Source organism: Limulus polyphemus, unplaced genomic scaffold (assembly GCF_000517525.1).
Source record: "Limulus polyphemus unplaced genomic scaffold, Limulus_polyphemus-2.1.2 Scaffold283, whole genome shotgun sequence".
NCBI lineage: Eukaryota > Metazoa > Arthropoda > Merostomata > Xiphosura > Limulidae > Limulus > Limulus polyphemus.
In genome coordinates this window covers 11954-25677 of record NW_013665893.1, presented here as the reverse complement: position 1 = coordinate 25677, position 13724 = coordinate 11954, and the positions used below count along the sequence as shown (strand labels likewise).

General features: G+C 30.3%; 1 protein-coding gene across 2 annotated transcripts in view; it reads left to right on the top strand.

Moving 5' to 3' along the window:
- The window catches only part of LOC106457034 (nuclear factor NF-kappa-B p105 subunit-like), a 117665-nt gene extending 106217 nt beyond the window's left edge, over positions 1-11448 (top strand). Inside the window, exons 16-20 of one of the 2 annotated variants that reach the window (XR_002610058.1) lie at positions 433-672; positions 1485-1704; positions 2680-2870; positions 5186-6478; positions 11438-11448. Coding sequence is in view for 1 of the 2 variants with exons in the window: in XM_013916418.2 (XP_013771872.1) it covers positions 433-672; positions 1485-1704; positions 2680-2870; positions 5186-5314 (780 nt within the window). In the remaining variant the exon portion in view is untranslated. Of the gene's footprint in view, positions 1-432; positions 673-1484; positions 1705-2679; positions 2871-5185; positions 11123-11437 lie in introns of those variants that run through there. The other variant, XM_013916418.2, reaches the window with a different exon arrangement.
- Positions 11449-13724: the final 2276 nt, after the last annotated feature.

The window sequence follows — 13724 nt, the reverse complement described above, 5'->3', positions numbered from 1 at the left end:
ATCACAGTTCACTGAGTAAATGATTATTAATTAACCCCAACAAGATCAATTGCTTTGTAGCCAATTGCAAATGTATAAAAAAAACTATATATTTTGGGTAAAGTCAGAGTGTACTAGCTTGTAATGTTTAGGCTTCTTTGGCCACATTCTGCATCAACCTAAAATATTACATCGTTTTTTAGCCATTGTTTCATCTTTCTAAGGTAATTTTTTAGTAAATAATAGCAAGAAATGACTATTTTTTCAATACAACTTGTGATCCACTAAATTCTTTATTGCCAGTTAATTATATTATACTCATATTAGTCTCAATGTATCCCTGTCATGGATACTAATTTATTGTATTACATTATTATATAGACATATCCAATGTTTAGATTTTTTTCTGTAGTTGAAAAAAAAGTAATGTTTTTTGTTATTGTTGTTTCTTAGAATGATGTGGACATAGATGCCCAAAACTTTTCAGGAAATACTGCCCTTCATCTTGCCTGCACTCGAGGCCTCAGAAACATTGTTATAGCATTAATGGAAGCAGATGCTAATCCTCTGATTCAAAATTTTGACATGACTTCCTGTTCTAGCCAGTGTGGCTGTGAATCTTTAGAAGGAGACATTACATGTAATAACCATGAAGGGAAAACAGCAGTTGACTTGGTAGAAGATAACTTTGAAGTAAGGAAACTTACAAATGTTTCTTGGCCTAGTACCAGTCAGTTATTGTTGTTTCTAAATGCATTATGCAGGCAGCCCATTGTGTTTCTTTGTGATAAAAACAAACAGTCAAAACTGATATGCATTACACATGTTCTGTAGCCTAGTATCAGTCACATGCTAGTTTGTCCAAGTTGGTAATTTGTTTGTAATTCTTACTTTAATATAATGTTTTGGTGTAAATCTTGTTAATTTTAATAAACTCGAATGTGTTTATAAAAAGAAAAAAATGCTGCTGAGCTGATGTGTATCCAGTTCACTACTTTAGTAAAGATGCCATTATGTGGAAATATTCTTGTCGATGTAAAGTATGTATACCTTTGCATATCAAGGATAGTACTTTACAATACATGTATTTTCAAAGCATATCACAAAGAGAATTATAAAAGGTCTTATGTATTCCAAAGTATGATGTATATTTACAGTGTGTGTGATTTATCATCAAAGATATAATACAAGATGTATGCTAGAAATTTATAAAGGAATATTTAAAGGATTATGTATTCCAAATTATTTCTAGTAGAATTCATACAATTCTTGTAAGTTGGAATTTCATAAGTCAAATTTTGAAGAACGTATGTATATATATATATATATATATTACTCCTTATTTTATGGTCTTAGGTAGTGTATTCATAATGAAAGTGATATTCCACTGCCTTTACCGGAAGGGTTTATCATAAAGAAGGCTAAGGCATTTCAGAAGTATTCCATCTAGAACTGAAATATAATTCAAACATGGCAAAAAACTTAAATACCTTGTACAATTTCAGTTCAAACAGATTTTAGCTGGGGAAATAAAATATCCACCACAAAGATCTCCTCAGCAGATGTCATCATCATTAACTGAATTGAGGAACGATGGTTCTTTTCCAACAGTCAACCCAGAAGTAACAAAATTTGATTATATGAGAAAACAACAAGTCTTCTTTGACAGTGCTAAAGTGGACTGTGCTCAGCAACTTAAGATGTTTGACTCAGGATATGCTAGTGGTAAGCAATTAGTAATAGTAATATAAAAATAAATTATTCAGATGACAGATTCAACTTCATTATCTTGAAATCCTGTTTTTCTGGAGCTAAGTTGTTGTTTTTTCATCCTAAGCAACAATGCATTATATTTTCAAAATCATATTATAATTGGGTTGATGTTTATAGGTACAAGAATACTTTTATTAATTTAAATTAGAAAGAATTTAAAAAGTAAAAACATGGTCATTTCATCATGCTGATGTGAATAACCCAAAAATCTAAAAACAAATGAATATGAATGAACATATAATTTTTACACGCAGTTTAAATTGTTTTTATAAACTTAAATGCAATATGCTAATATTATCGTTGTTGAAATCTAAACATTTTTAAACATTTACACAAGCTGTAGGATGGTATTCTGGCTCCAAATATATAGCTTGTATTTATTTCATGAAATTAGGTTTGAAAATAATAAAAAAGGAGAGATAAAAGGATTATTTAGTGTAAGCATTAATTGTTTACCAAAATAACTTGAAATTTAAGAACAGTAAAGAAATTAGAGTAGTTATGCATCAGGCATTTTATTTTATAAAGTTTTATTATTCTTGAGTATCCTCTTCTGCTAATTATTGAGTATGTTGATTATTTACATGTAATATAAATTATTCGTCATTGTAAACCTGTTTTGTATTTCTTTTTGCCTCTGTCAAACTAAAAGGATGAAAAGTTCATCACCTCATGAGTTTCTTGTAATATATATATATTACATCAGCATTTAATTTAAGAAATGCAAAATATATTAAAACAACCAATTGGCTGTTAAACCTTTATTTTCATTTACTTGATATTTTGTGCACTGCTGTTTTATAGGTCCAATTAGGTTTCCCCTCTGCACTGTACACTTTTCTCTAAGAGAAGCTTCTATTTCATATTATGCTTTAAAAACTAGCACCCTCTTTTTTTTTAATGGAGGAAACTTCCTTGTATATTCAGGAGAAATCCATGAGATGAAAGATAAAAAACTGGAAGTTCTCTGTGCTGAGCTAGATAAAGATAATCAGTGGAAGAGTCTTGGACCCTTCCTTGGTTTTGACGAGCATATGTTAACCTCTATTGAGAAATTTTGTCACAAGAACAGAAGCCCATCAAAAGATATTATAGAAAAATTTCAAAAAAACATAAAGGTATTATCTAACTGCTTTTCATTTTGTTAAACTTTAATATTGTCTTGTATCTTTTTTTATGAGATGTAATGGAAAAAGTAAATGGTGAATTCAGTTATTAGATATTATTTACTAAATAAGAAATTATAGAGAGTAAGGAGAAAATAAAATGTTTATGCATGTGACAGAAGATTTTACCATTCAGTTTTGCTATTCAAAGTATTTTAAGGAAAGAAACTAGAAGTAGGTATTAGGGCTGTAATTAAGTATATATATATATTGACCTTTGAAGATTCAGAATACATTATTGAATGTAGGTTTGAAACTTTAATATCACTAATTTACATAATTTACCAATTATACCACCATAACCTCTAGTTTATATTTGATTGAAAATCCTTTCATTTACAGGTAATCCAAATAAATGAAATAAAACACCCACATGTAGTTTCAAAATACATTATATAAACAATTAATCATGTTTTTATAATTTAAATAAACATAAAAAATGCACTTGATTTATGTACACGTATATGATGCTACATGTGTTATTCATATAGCTACATACAGTAAGTTTACATTGCAAGAACACCCTGTTGTAGCCAATTAAAAGAACTGCATCTGACTTAAGAAAAACAAATGTATTTAACAGTCACTGTTTCAAACAAGTTAACAGTCAGTCTTTTTAACATAAAATTGATGATTAAACATACTGAATAAACATGATAAATAATCAGCAAAATAGAACAGAGTAATACTAACTCTTCAATGGACAGTCAACTAAAATAAAAGTTATAAGAGAAAGTATCAATATAAATCACATTTTTTTAACAACATTGTTGATTAATTAATGTGCCTTGAGGAAGGAGGGAAGTTCAGTATACTGGTGCTATTTATTCAACCTTAAAATTATTGCTCTTAGAGTTTCCTTTTGTTTCTTACTTATTCTACCGTAAAATTTCTCTTCCATCTTGTATGCTAGGTACAGTACATTTTATTGAAGAAATGCAGCTACTATACTTACCTCCTCATGCTTCATTATAATCATTTGCTCCAATGCAAAGAAAGAACCGCTACATATAACATTTTAGTGGTGTGTTTTTTTAATTCAAAAGGTTTTTTTTTAAGAAATGTAGAATATACAAATCAAAAGATTGATTTTTTTTTCATGTGAGCCTCATTTAATGCATGATTACTATTCAAACTTTGTCAAATAGTTTCTTTAACAGGAGAAAGAAATCTTAGCTGCTTGAATGCAGCCTGACAAACCTTTGAATGTTAAGAACTACTTTGAACTTCCTGGCTAGTGAACAAATCTTTGAACACAGCCCTAGTGTTGACATTAAATAACCATATTCTTTGCAAATGCAAGAGTCTAGTAATTTATCATTCTGTATAAAAAAGAAATAACTGTAATTGCTGGCATTACATATCATAAGTTTCGCACACTTACAGCTGTTTGTTGAAGATGCAAGACAAAAAAAAGAAGTTGACAATGGGGATATTTGATATTCACATATCTTTCAGATAAACATTTGTTATGGAATGAATTGTTTATAGGAAAGAAACCACAACAAGTAGACAGTTTTCTTGTGTTTTGTTGCTCATCTGTTATTATTCAATGTTTTGTGAGAAAATATACTAGAATGTGTTCTAAGGCTTCTTTAACCAACAGTGACTGTTAATGATTCGCTTTTATAAGTTTTGCTCTGAGCCTTTTTGATAAATACATTGAAGTTGAGTTCTTATGTGTACCTTTGAAAGTAGTTAGGTAAAAAACCAAGATTCTTTACATTTTTCAAAGTTTTTTTTTTTTTTATTATTAAGATATTCTCAAACTTGGAAAAAGTAACCATTAATATGTTTAATCCTGCAATGAAAAGTTTGCATCAACCCTGTCCAGACTTGTGAGCACCTTCCAGGTGTCAATTACACACCTACACTTCAGATTTCAAACTTTAAGTAAAAATAATTACTCTAAGTCTGTTTAACAATTTTTACTCAACAGTATATTTTGTCATTTTATAACACTTTCTTGCATAATGAAAAATTAAAAGAAAAAGTTCAAACTTAACAAGTTTCATGCAATTTGATTAATTATTTCCACTGTAAGAAGAGAAAAAAATCAAGGGTCGTCAATGACTTTTCACCACTGTTATGGTGGAGAAAGAGATAATTAAAGCTAGAAAATATCCAAAAGTGTTTGTATTAAGTCATTTATGGAAATTCTTTTTTCCTAATCTTAAGTTTTGTGAGTATATCATTCTTTTTACTGGTTATGAATACCATGGTATGTTAGCTAACTGTGAAACAAATTCTGATCATTTTCCTTTTAGGCACAAGAGGAGAAAAGCTCTCCAGGTATAGCAGATGATGAAGCTTTAAAAAATGCACTCAAGCTTGCTGGCTTGGAAAAAATATTGGAAAAATATGAAAGAGCAGAGACTGAAAGTGCAGTTTTCTAAAAAAAGGAAAGACATTTTGAAGCTTGCTGCATAATTTTATCATTTGATCTAAATAGAGTTTGATGAATATATAGTTGTGAAATGATAATGATGTAAAATTCTTGAAGAGATTTGAGGAGCTTAAGATTAATGAATAGGAATTTTAGTAATATAACAACCAATAAATACAAACTTGATGATGATATGATTACCATAAAATATATTTTAATGTTTAAAGTATCCTTAATTGATAATTTCTAGTAGTGTATGTGGTTATGGATTTCATAGTTAATGTTTTGGCTTATTTTTTGTATTTAATATGTGGAGAAGAAATAGTGCTTGGTTACCATTTGTCTTTTTTTTATGCATTAAGCCTTTCAACATTAGATAAATTAATATTACTTAACCCAGTTACTAGTTGTTATCATGGTGGCAACAGTGCCGTGCTGCTAAATTTATTTAAATAAACTATTCCATGTTTTTTAGTATATTTTGTTATCAACCAGTTTGTTGCCAATTATGCAAACAGACTTATCAAAGAAATTTTGCAAAAAAATAAGACTTGTTTAGGTGAAGGCTACAAAACATAAATAAGTCAACTCATATTAGGCCCAACACATGGCAAGAAGCCTCCAGTAGTGAGAAGATTACAAACTAGGTTAATTAAAATAGTGAGAAGCTGGAATCAAGCACTGTGGAGTTAACAAAGCAATGGTAAACTTGAAGTTTTGGATTTAATGTTTAGGAGTTGTTAATAGGGACAGTATCAGTATCATTAGAAATACTGTAATTCTTTTAAAATCATCAAACACTGAAGAGTTCACTTGCTTGATAGCCCCAGCAATACTAATAACACAACATATGATGGTGTAGCAGTTTGCTAGGTTTTGTTTTGAACATGATATTTATATCTTTAAAGGAGATTTTTGGAGGTATTTTATGTATTGTATGTGTAATTTATTTTTCTGTGATTCACGAGTTAAAAATTAAGAAAATAGTGAACATTTTTTGGTGGCAATGAGATAAATGTATGATCTTAGGTAGAGCCGGCCTGATTAGTGGAATTGGGTATTCCATTAATCCTCAAGCTCATTAAGTGATTACACTCAACCAATTGATTATTATCACATGAGACTTGGATTGTTGGAAACACTAATTTTAATTAGATGATTATTTTCATGAGTTGTGAAACTAATTGATTAAGCTGAACTACCTTAAAATGGGTTTAATTAAATTGAAAATAATAATTATAAATTATAATGAAAATATTTTGATTACTTAAATAGATAAATAATTGAAAACAGTAATAATTAAAAACAGTAATAATTAAAAACACTAATTTTAATTAGTTGAATATGTTCTTGGCATTAATCAATGCTCATTATATTGAGTTAATCTCCCAGCTGTAATCATAGATTATTTCTCTTTTCTGAAGTTGGACTAAACCCACCAATAGAAGGGAACCAATTTTATGTAGTGAAGGGGTTTGGGTTATAAAACATTAGTGTAATACAGTTACAACACATTTAAAGATAGTATTTCAGATGTTTTGTCTGCAACAAGTCAAGTTACAGGTTTTATTCAATACCAGAACTTATTGGAAGGGACTTGTTGCAGCTAAAGGTCTTTCAGAAATGTTACTTTTTAGAAGTATGATTTGGCAGCTTAGGTATTCTTAAACCACAAAAATTCTAATTTTATTTATTTTAATCTGTATCAGGTTTTAGGTGAAGAAAACAAAAAGGATAACTAGCATAATTCAGATATAAAAGTAGTTACACTTTGGGAATTTTTTCCTCTAAGCCTTATAAAGTATCAAAACAATATAAATACCCTTAGAACTATGGTATATCATTAATATGTTAAATAATTGATTCATGAAATAAATTAAATCAGGAAGAACATATTTTATTTCAATAAAATGTGTCTTAAAGCCTAAACCTGGCTTCTGGGATTAGTAACAGAACTTCCTAGAATAAGGATTAATGCATAAAAATTGAGTAGTGGTTATCTGTGACTTGACATTTTTTTTAAGCATATAAAATTAAAAATTTGCAAAAATTGATATTAGAAATCACAGGAAGCTATATGATGATAATTTAAGAATTAATTATGAACAAAAGAATGTTTGAAAACCTGTCACTACTAGTGTGCAATGATTATCTGTGATATAAAAAAAACTATTCACTTACTTTGTTGGTATTCATAATTTAATGATACCAATTTTTCATGCTTGCATGTTTTCATGTGATAAATATGTTTTGGTTTGTAGTTTAAGAATTTGCCAGCATCATATAAAGGGGAAAAAAAAACATAGAGTGTAATTCACTCCATACTCCAGGGAATATTTGTTGATCAAATTATCTTTATCAATCTCTAAAACCAATAATTGCAGAGAAAGGAAAACTGATACTAAATTACTGAAAATGTAAAAGATGTAGAATTTAAAAATTCTTTGATCTGGTTAACTAGTATATGATTATACATCAAGTTTCTAAAATCTTACCCTTATTGTAAGGAAATTGTTTAGCTTTAATGGGCTTAATATAACAAGATAATTAACAGCCAGTTGTGTTTATGAACTTTTATATCACAAGTTGCAGTTTTTAAAATGCACAAAAAAGAAGAAAGAAATGCATCATCTCAATTACTGAGGCTCTAGAAGTGGGTGGATTGCAACATGAGATGTGTTTCTTAAAGTTTTGTAAAGTAGCAGTGATTACTGTAAGTAAAAATTTAAAATTGAACAGGTCTTTTGCACACTATAGCAAAATCACTCTAGAAATGAAAAAGAAAATTAAAAATCATAGGCCAGAAATTTTAAATTGACCGATAATAGTCTACTTCAAATGTGTTATTGGCTTTTTTTTTCATATATAGTTTAAATAGTTTTTAGATAGAGATAATGGTGTGAAAAGATACATTTAGTCAGAATTTTATTTGGTTCATGGTAGTTAAATGTTTATATATATATATATTCCACTCTTTTAACCTATCATGTATGTTTACTTAAAGTTGTGATGATGTTAAAAAGAATTGTGTGAGATATTACTGAATATCTTGAGCTTTTAATAGTTTTATTTTTATAATTATGTGAAATAACACTGTATAAATAAGGTGGTGTATTTTTATATCATGGTATGAGCTCTTAAAATGGGTATGGAAAAGTCATTTAACTTGTATTAATTATATTTTTTCTAATGGCATAAAAAAAATTTAATGTTTTCTTTTGAACTTGAAAAGGGCCATCTGTCTCATAGTGGTTTGTTTGTTATTGTTAAGCATGAAGCTACACAATTGGCTATCTGTACTGTTGTGCCCACCACAAGTACAGGAACCTGGTTTTTAGCATTATAAGCCTTCAGTCTTATAAGCCTTAGTCCCACTTAAATAACCTTTGCTTCCAGATTCTCAAGAGGAAAGAAAACTGATTTTTAAAACGTGTATTGAAGTTTTAGATTTGTTTTTAATGGTGAATGACTTGCCAGTCCCATACAAATTTTATTTTTATTAACACAAAATTTATGATTCAAGTGAGATTTGTTTTACGAAATCATCTTGTAAGTTATATAACATTAACAAATATAAACTTTAAATACTATAACATAAAATTCAATGTGAAATGCAAAGATTTAAATTTCTCACAGAAGACTTTCACCCAGTTTGTTGCTTTATGTGTTCTTTCTGCAACACATTTGCAATCATTGTCAAAAAGTCTCATCAAGTTTTTGGAAGTAAGTTAGAGAGAAAGCATTGACTTTTGAAATGATTAAGGTGATATAAAAAAATTGTGCTTTCAAAACAGGTTTTAGTTTTTATTTTCGTTTTGTCTATAATCTATCAAATGAAATATTCAAAATTAATTTATGTATATTTGTCTTAGTTGTGTTTTTTTTTACAAACCTGTTATGTTTTGTTCCACCTTTTTTCATATTACTGAGTAAAACCACTCATCTTACCAACAAGTATCAAATGTCACTAAAAAAAAAAAAAGAAATTGAATACTGAAAATCTTGATAAGAGAGCCAGGTAAGATTCTCTAATTGTCCAGCAAAACAGATACTTTTCATAATTAAAACTTATTTTGAAAGGTTTAATACTGAACAGACAGTCATTACTAATAAAACATGCAGAGGAAGGGATTTTAAGCTTCTGAATGTACTGTATTGTAATTTTTAGTAATTAGACTATGCCTTTTAGATTACATAAATTTGTATAAATTTATTATAGAGACAACCTAAATCAGTATTTCTAATTGTGTAGTAAATTAGTAACACAGTATTTTCTATGTATATGGTTTACTTAGATACAATTATTATATAACTGTTCATATGTATGTTTGTTGAAAATCAGTGATGTTATTTTGTGACTTACAGAGGTTGACTATGTTATAATAATGATTTTAGAGCCTCACCATATTGTTGCAGTTCATGTTGGCTTTCTTTTTGGCAGTTATTTTGACAAAAAGTAATAATTTTTAGAGAAATAATTAATCATCAGGGTGCTTGAACATTAAGCTGTCTTCCTTCGCCTCATTCGAGGCTGATGAATTTTAAAATTAGCATGAGAATTAGACTTTTATAGACTGATTGAGAATATAGGACTTTTAGAGAATTTATATTTAATTAATTAAAAAAAGAAAAAACAGCTAAACAAGGTGTGAGGATGTCAGAAGTAACATCTAGTCTTGGCTTATATGATGACCATGCATCTTAACTATAGCCCTATAGTATAGTTTCCATTGCAGAAAACTATGTCATAAAGCTGTTATACTCAAACCACACACTCTTCCTTGCATGTTTTCCATAGTCCCTATAGTGTGTAGGGTTAAAGGTTTCCCAGTACCCATTTCGTCATTCCAATCACACACAAGTCCATAGGTGTTGCATATGGTAACATAACTGGTATGTCTTCATATGGATTAGTATGAATACTTGTTTCATTTTCCATTTGCTTAAGATATACAAAGTTGAATGGGTGGTATGATTGGAAACCTAATATTGGGAACCAATACCCATTTGCCCTTGTTTCCAGAGAGAGAGAGGGAGCCTTCTTGATTATGTTGCTTACTGTTGCCTGGGGCATGTAACCAGCTTTTGCCACTGACCTTTGTGTTTGTGGATTCTAACTTGTTACAAGGTGTCACACTTTGCTTACCATAGCTGAGTATGGCTTGTTGTATGTCTCTTTCTAGATAGTCCTGGTGCCTAAAGCTGATCGGTGCTCTTTTTTTCTCAATGCCATTGAATACAAGGGAAATTATGAATTTAAGCTGAATATGTCTTTATGATCCAAGATTTTGAATAGTTTGTGTCACAAGGGACTGTTACATACAGAAATTATCCATTTTAGGTGGCATCACACTACCTACAAAATGTTAAACAATATCAAAGTGTAGTTCTGATACATGCTGTTTCACTGCAACTTTATATCAGCTGTGGTTGTTATGTGTCTTATTAATTTGCATACTCAAACTTGCTTTGTGTATAATGCATCAAGTAACATATTCAACATTAACTTATAAAATAATTTGGCTATCAAGGAAAGATATTCACAGATCTAAAAAATTATGTTTTAATATAACATAATCAACCTTTTGTTCTGTACATGAATAAAAATGTTTTTGCAATCAATCCAACATTGTAAGAGTTACAAATGTTTACTAGTTTCTATATAGAAGGTATTATGTAGGAAATTCGTAGTTTGTTATACTCTGTTAAAGTGTTATTATTAATTTTTTATGCTTAAAATGTGAAGTAAGATAACCAGAAAGAGAATGTACAGTTTAAAGCTGGTGTAACTTGGGTAATAAAAACCTGTCAATAATAAGTTGAAGTCACAGAGCCTGCTTATATAAAACATGTACATTTGTTCATCACAGAGAAAATGCTTCAATGGATTTGGCATGTAGTTTTAAAAGGTGAAACATTTTAAAAAGTAGAAGAGTAACTACAAGTTGAAAAATTTCATTTATTAATTCCATAAAAAAGAGGGGGGCATGCTTTAGTCTCAGTCTTTCAGTAATAGTGCTTGTTTAATAACTTGGGATTCAACATAATCAATGACCAAGTATGATTTAATAGTTAGGTACAACCTCACTTGAAGAGTAGCGTGACTCGGTGGCTTCACACTTTCGACTCGTAGTTGGATGGTTGCAAGTTCCAAACTTGCCCACATCATGCTGTGTATTCTTGAGCAAGACACTTTATCTCCCTATATGATGGTTACCTAGCTGTTAGCTGTGGGTCAATCTCCACTGGACTAGCATCATGCCAGGGGGTAATGGTTCACCATTATCATTCAATTGTGCCATTGAAACTATTGTTCGAAAGTATTCTTCTCATGTGCCTTGTAAAGGCATGGTAAGACTTTTAATAACCTCACCTGAGCTTAGATAACCTTTTAATAACACCACAATGATGCATTTTCACACACACACTTTCATTAGTGTATTTATCACTTCTGCTTGACATAATAGCTGGTCAGTCAGGCCTCATCACATAATGATACCCAAACATAACAGGTCTTATGTTATTGCTTTCAGTTAGTTTAATTTTTCAGATAAGTTCTCTTGTTTATTCAGGGAACAGAGCAGACTTCATAGAGTAATTTTTTGATTTAGCTTCAAGGTTTTCCTTTGAGCTGATCTTCTGTGAATCACACCTGCCTTTCATTAAAACAAGTTTTAAATATCATCTTGCCATCTACCAAACTGACAAGAACTAATATATTAGTGGCATCCTTTTTTCATGGGTCATAAAGCTGATCCTCTACCAGATATGGTATAGTAGGAACTCACTGTGCTGTTTACCAATCCCCTTTAGCTGAAGAGGAAAAATAGTGTATCCCATAACTACCTTTCATACCTTACCTTATGTGTTACTTTTCTAGATTGGTGTCATGGTTTTGGATAAAAGAACCTAATAATGTACCCCACAACTGCCTTTGGTATAACCTCCTGTTCGTACTTCTTCAGCTTTGTATAACCCTTTAAAAAAAAAAACTTGTTATACCTAGGGTTTGCAGGGATGATGGAAAGTCATGGAATTAAAAACAAATCAATGGGTTTTTTATCAAGATGTCTTGGAAAAGTAATTAAAAGTAACCAAATTTCTCCTATATTCCCTGTTTTTACAGATGACAGTCTACTTCATTGTGTTTATCTTAACTCCAAAAAAAAATTTATAGAAAATTTGACTTGTAAAATTGGAAAAATGTTGACTTGGCAACACTAATCATTAACAAGCTGTGAACTATGTACCTCCATCTGCAAGTGAGCATTTATAATCTGAAAAAAGACACTAACATTAAAATTCCAAAAGCTGATAAAGGCAACACCACTGTCATCATGAACAATTCAGAATACATAGACAAAATGAACGACATTCTTTCTGATAAAAAGAAATTCAAAGCCATTCCAAACAACCCAACAAACACACATGAAAAACAACTAAACAGAACTTTATTACAAATGAAAAAACGATATTTAATTACTGACGATCTTTATTGTTATCTACATAAAACTGATTTGCACACACCACAACTCTATGGCATTCCTAAACCTCACAAACAGGACTGCCCCCTACGACCTATACTGTCCGCTTATGATTTATTCAACTACAATCTTGGCAAATACATAGCCTGGGCTCTCACACCATATGTAACATCTACAGGTTCATTTTTTAAAGATACCTTCAGTTTCAGATATACACTAGAACAACTAAATTCGAAAGACTTAATGGCTAGTTTTGATGTCGTGTCACTCTTCACCAAAGTCCCCGCCAATGAAGCTTGCAATATTGCACTCGACCTCTACATTAATGACCCCAACAAGTTATCCCCAGCACACTTTTTGCTTCTCTCTTATAATTTACAACAACTAAAACCAACTTCATTTTCAACAATGAACATTTCCTTCAAATACATGGTTTAAGTATGTGCAATCCTGTTTCGCCCGTTCTTGCCAATATATTTATGACCCAGATCGAAACACAAGCCATACATTCTGTGCTTCATCCCCCACTATACTGGTACAGATATGTCAATGACACTTTTGCTGGTTTCGCTTCTACAGAACACACAGTAACTTTCTTTGAACACATAAATTCCATTCATCCCAACATCAAATTTACCATAGAACATGAAAACAATAAACAGTTATCCTTTCTTAATCTCAAAATTATTAGATCGGACACACAGTTTAAAATCAAAATTCACTGCAAGAACACACACACTGGCCTCTACATCCCCTGGAATTCTGCTCATGACACCACACAAAAAATCAATACACTTAAAAACCTCATAAACACAGGCACAAGACTGTTCAATGGACTACATAAATGAAGAAATTAACCACATAAAGCATTCCTTCATTCACACCAATAAATTTCCACCACCTATTGTTGAAAAACTCTCCAACATTCCCCACAAC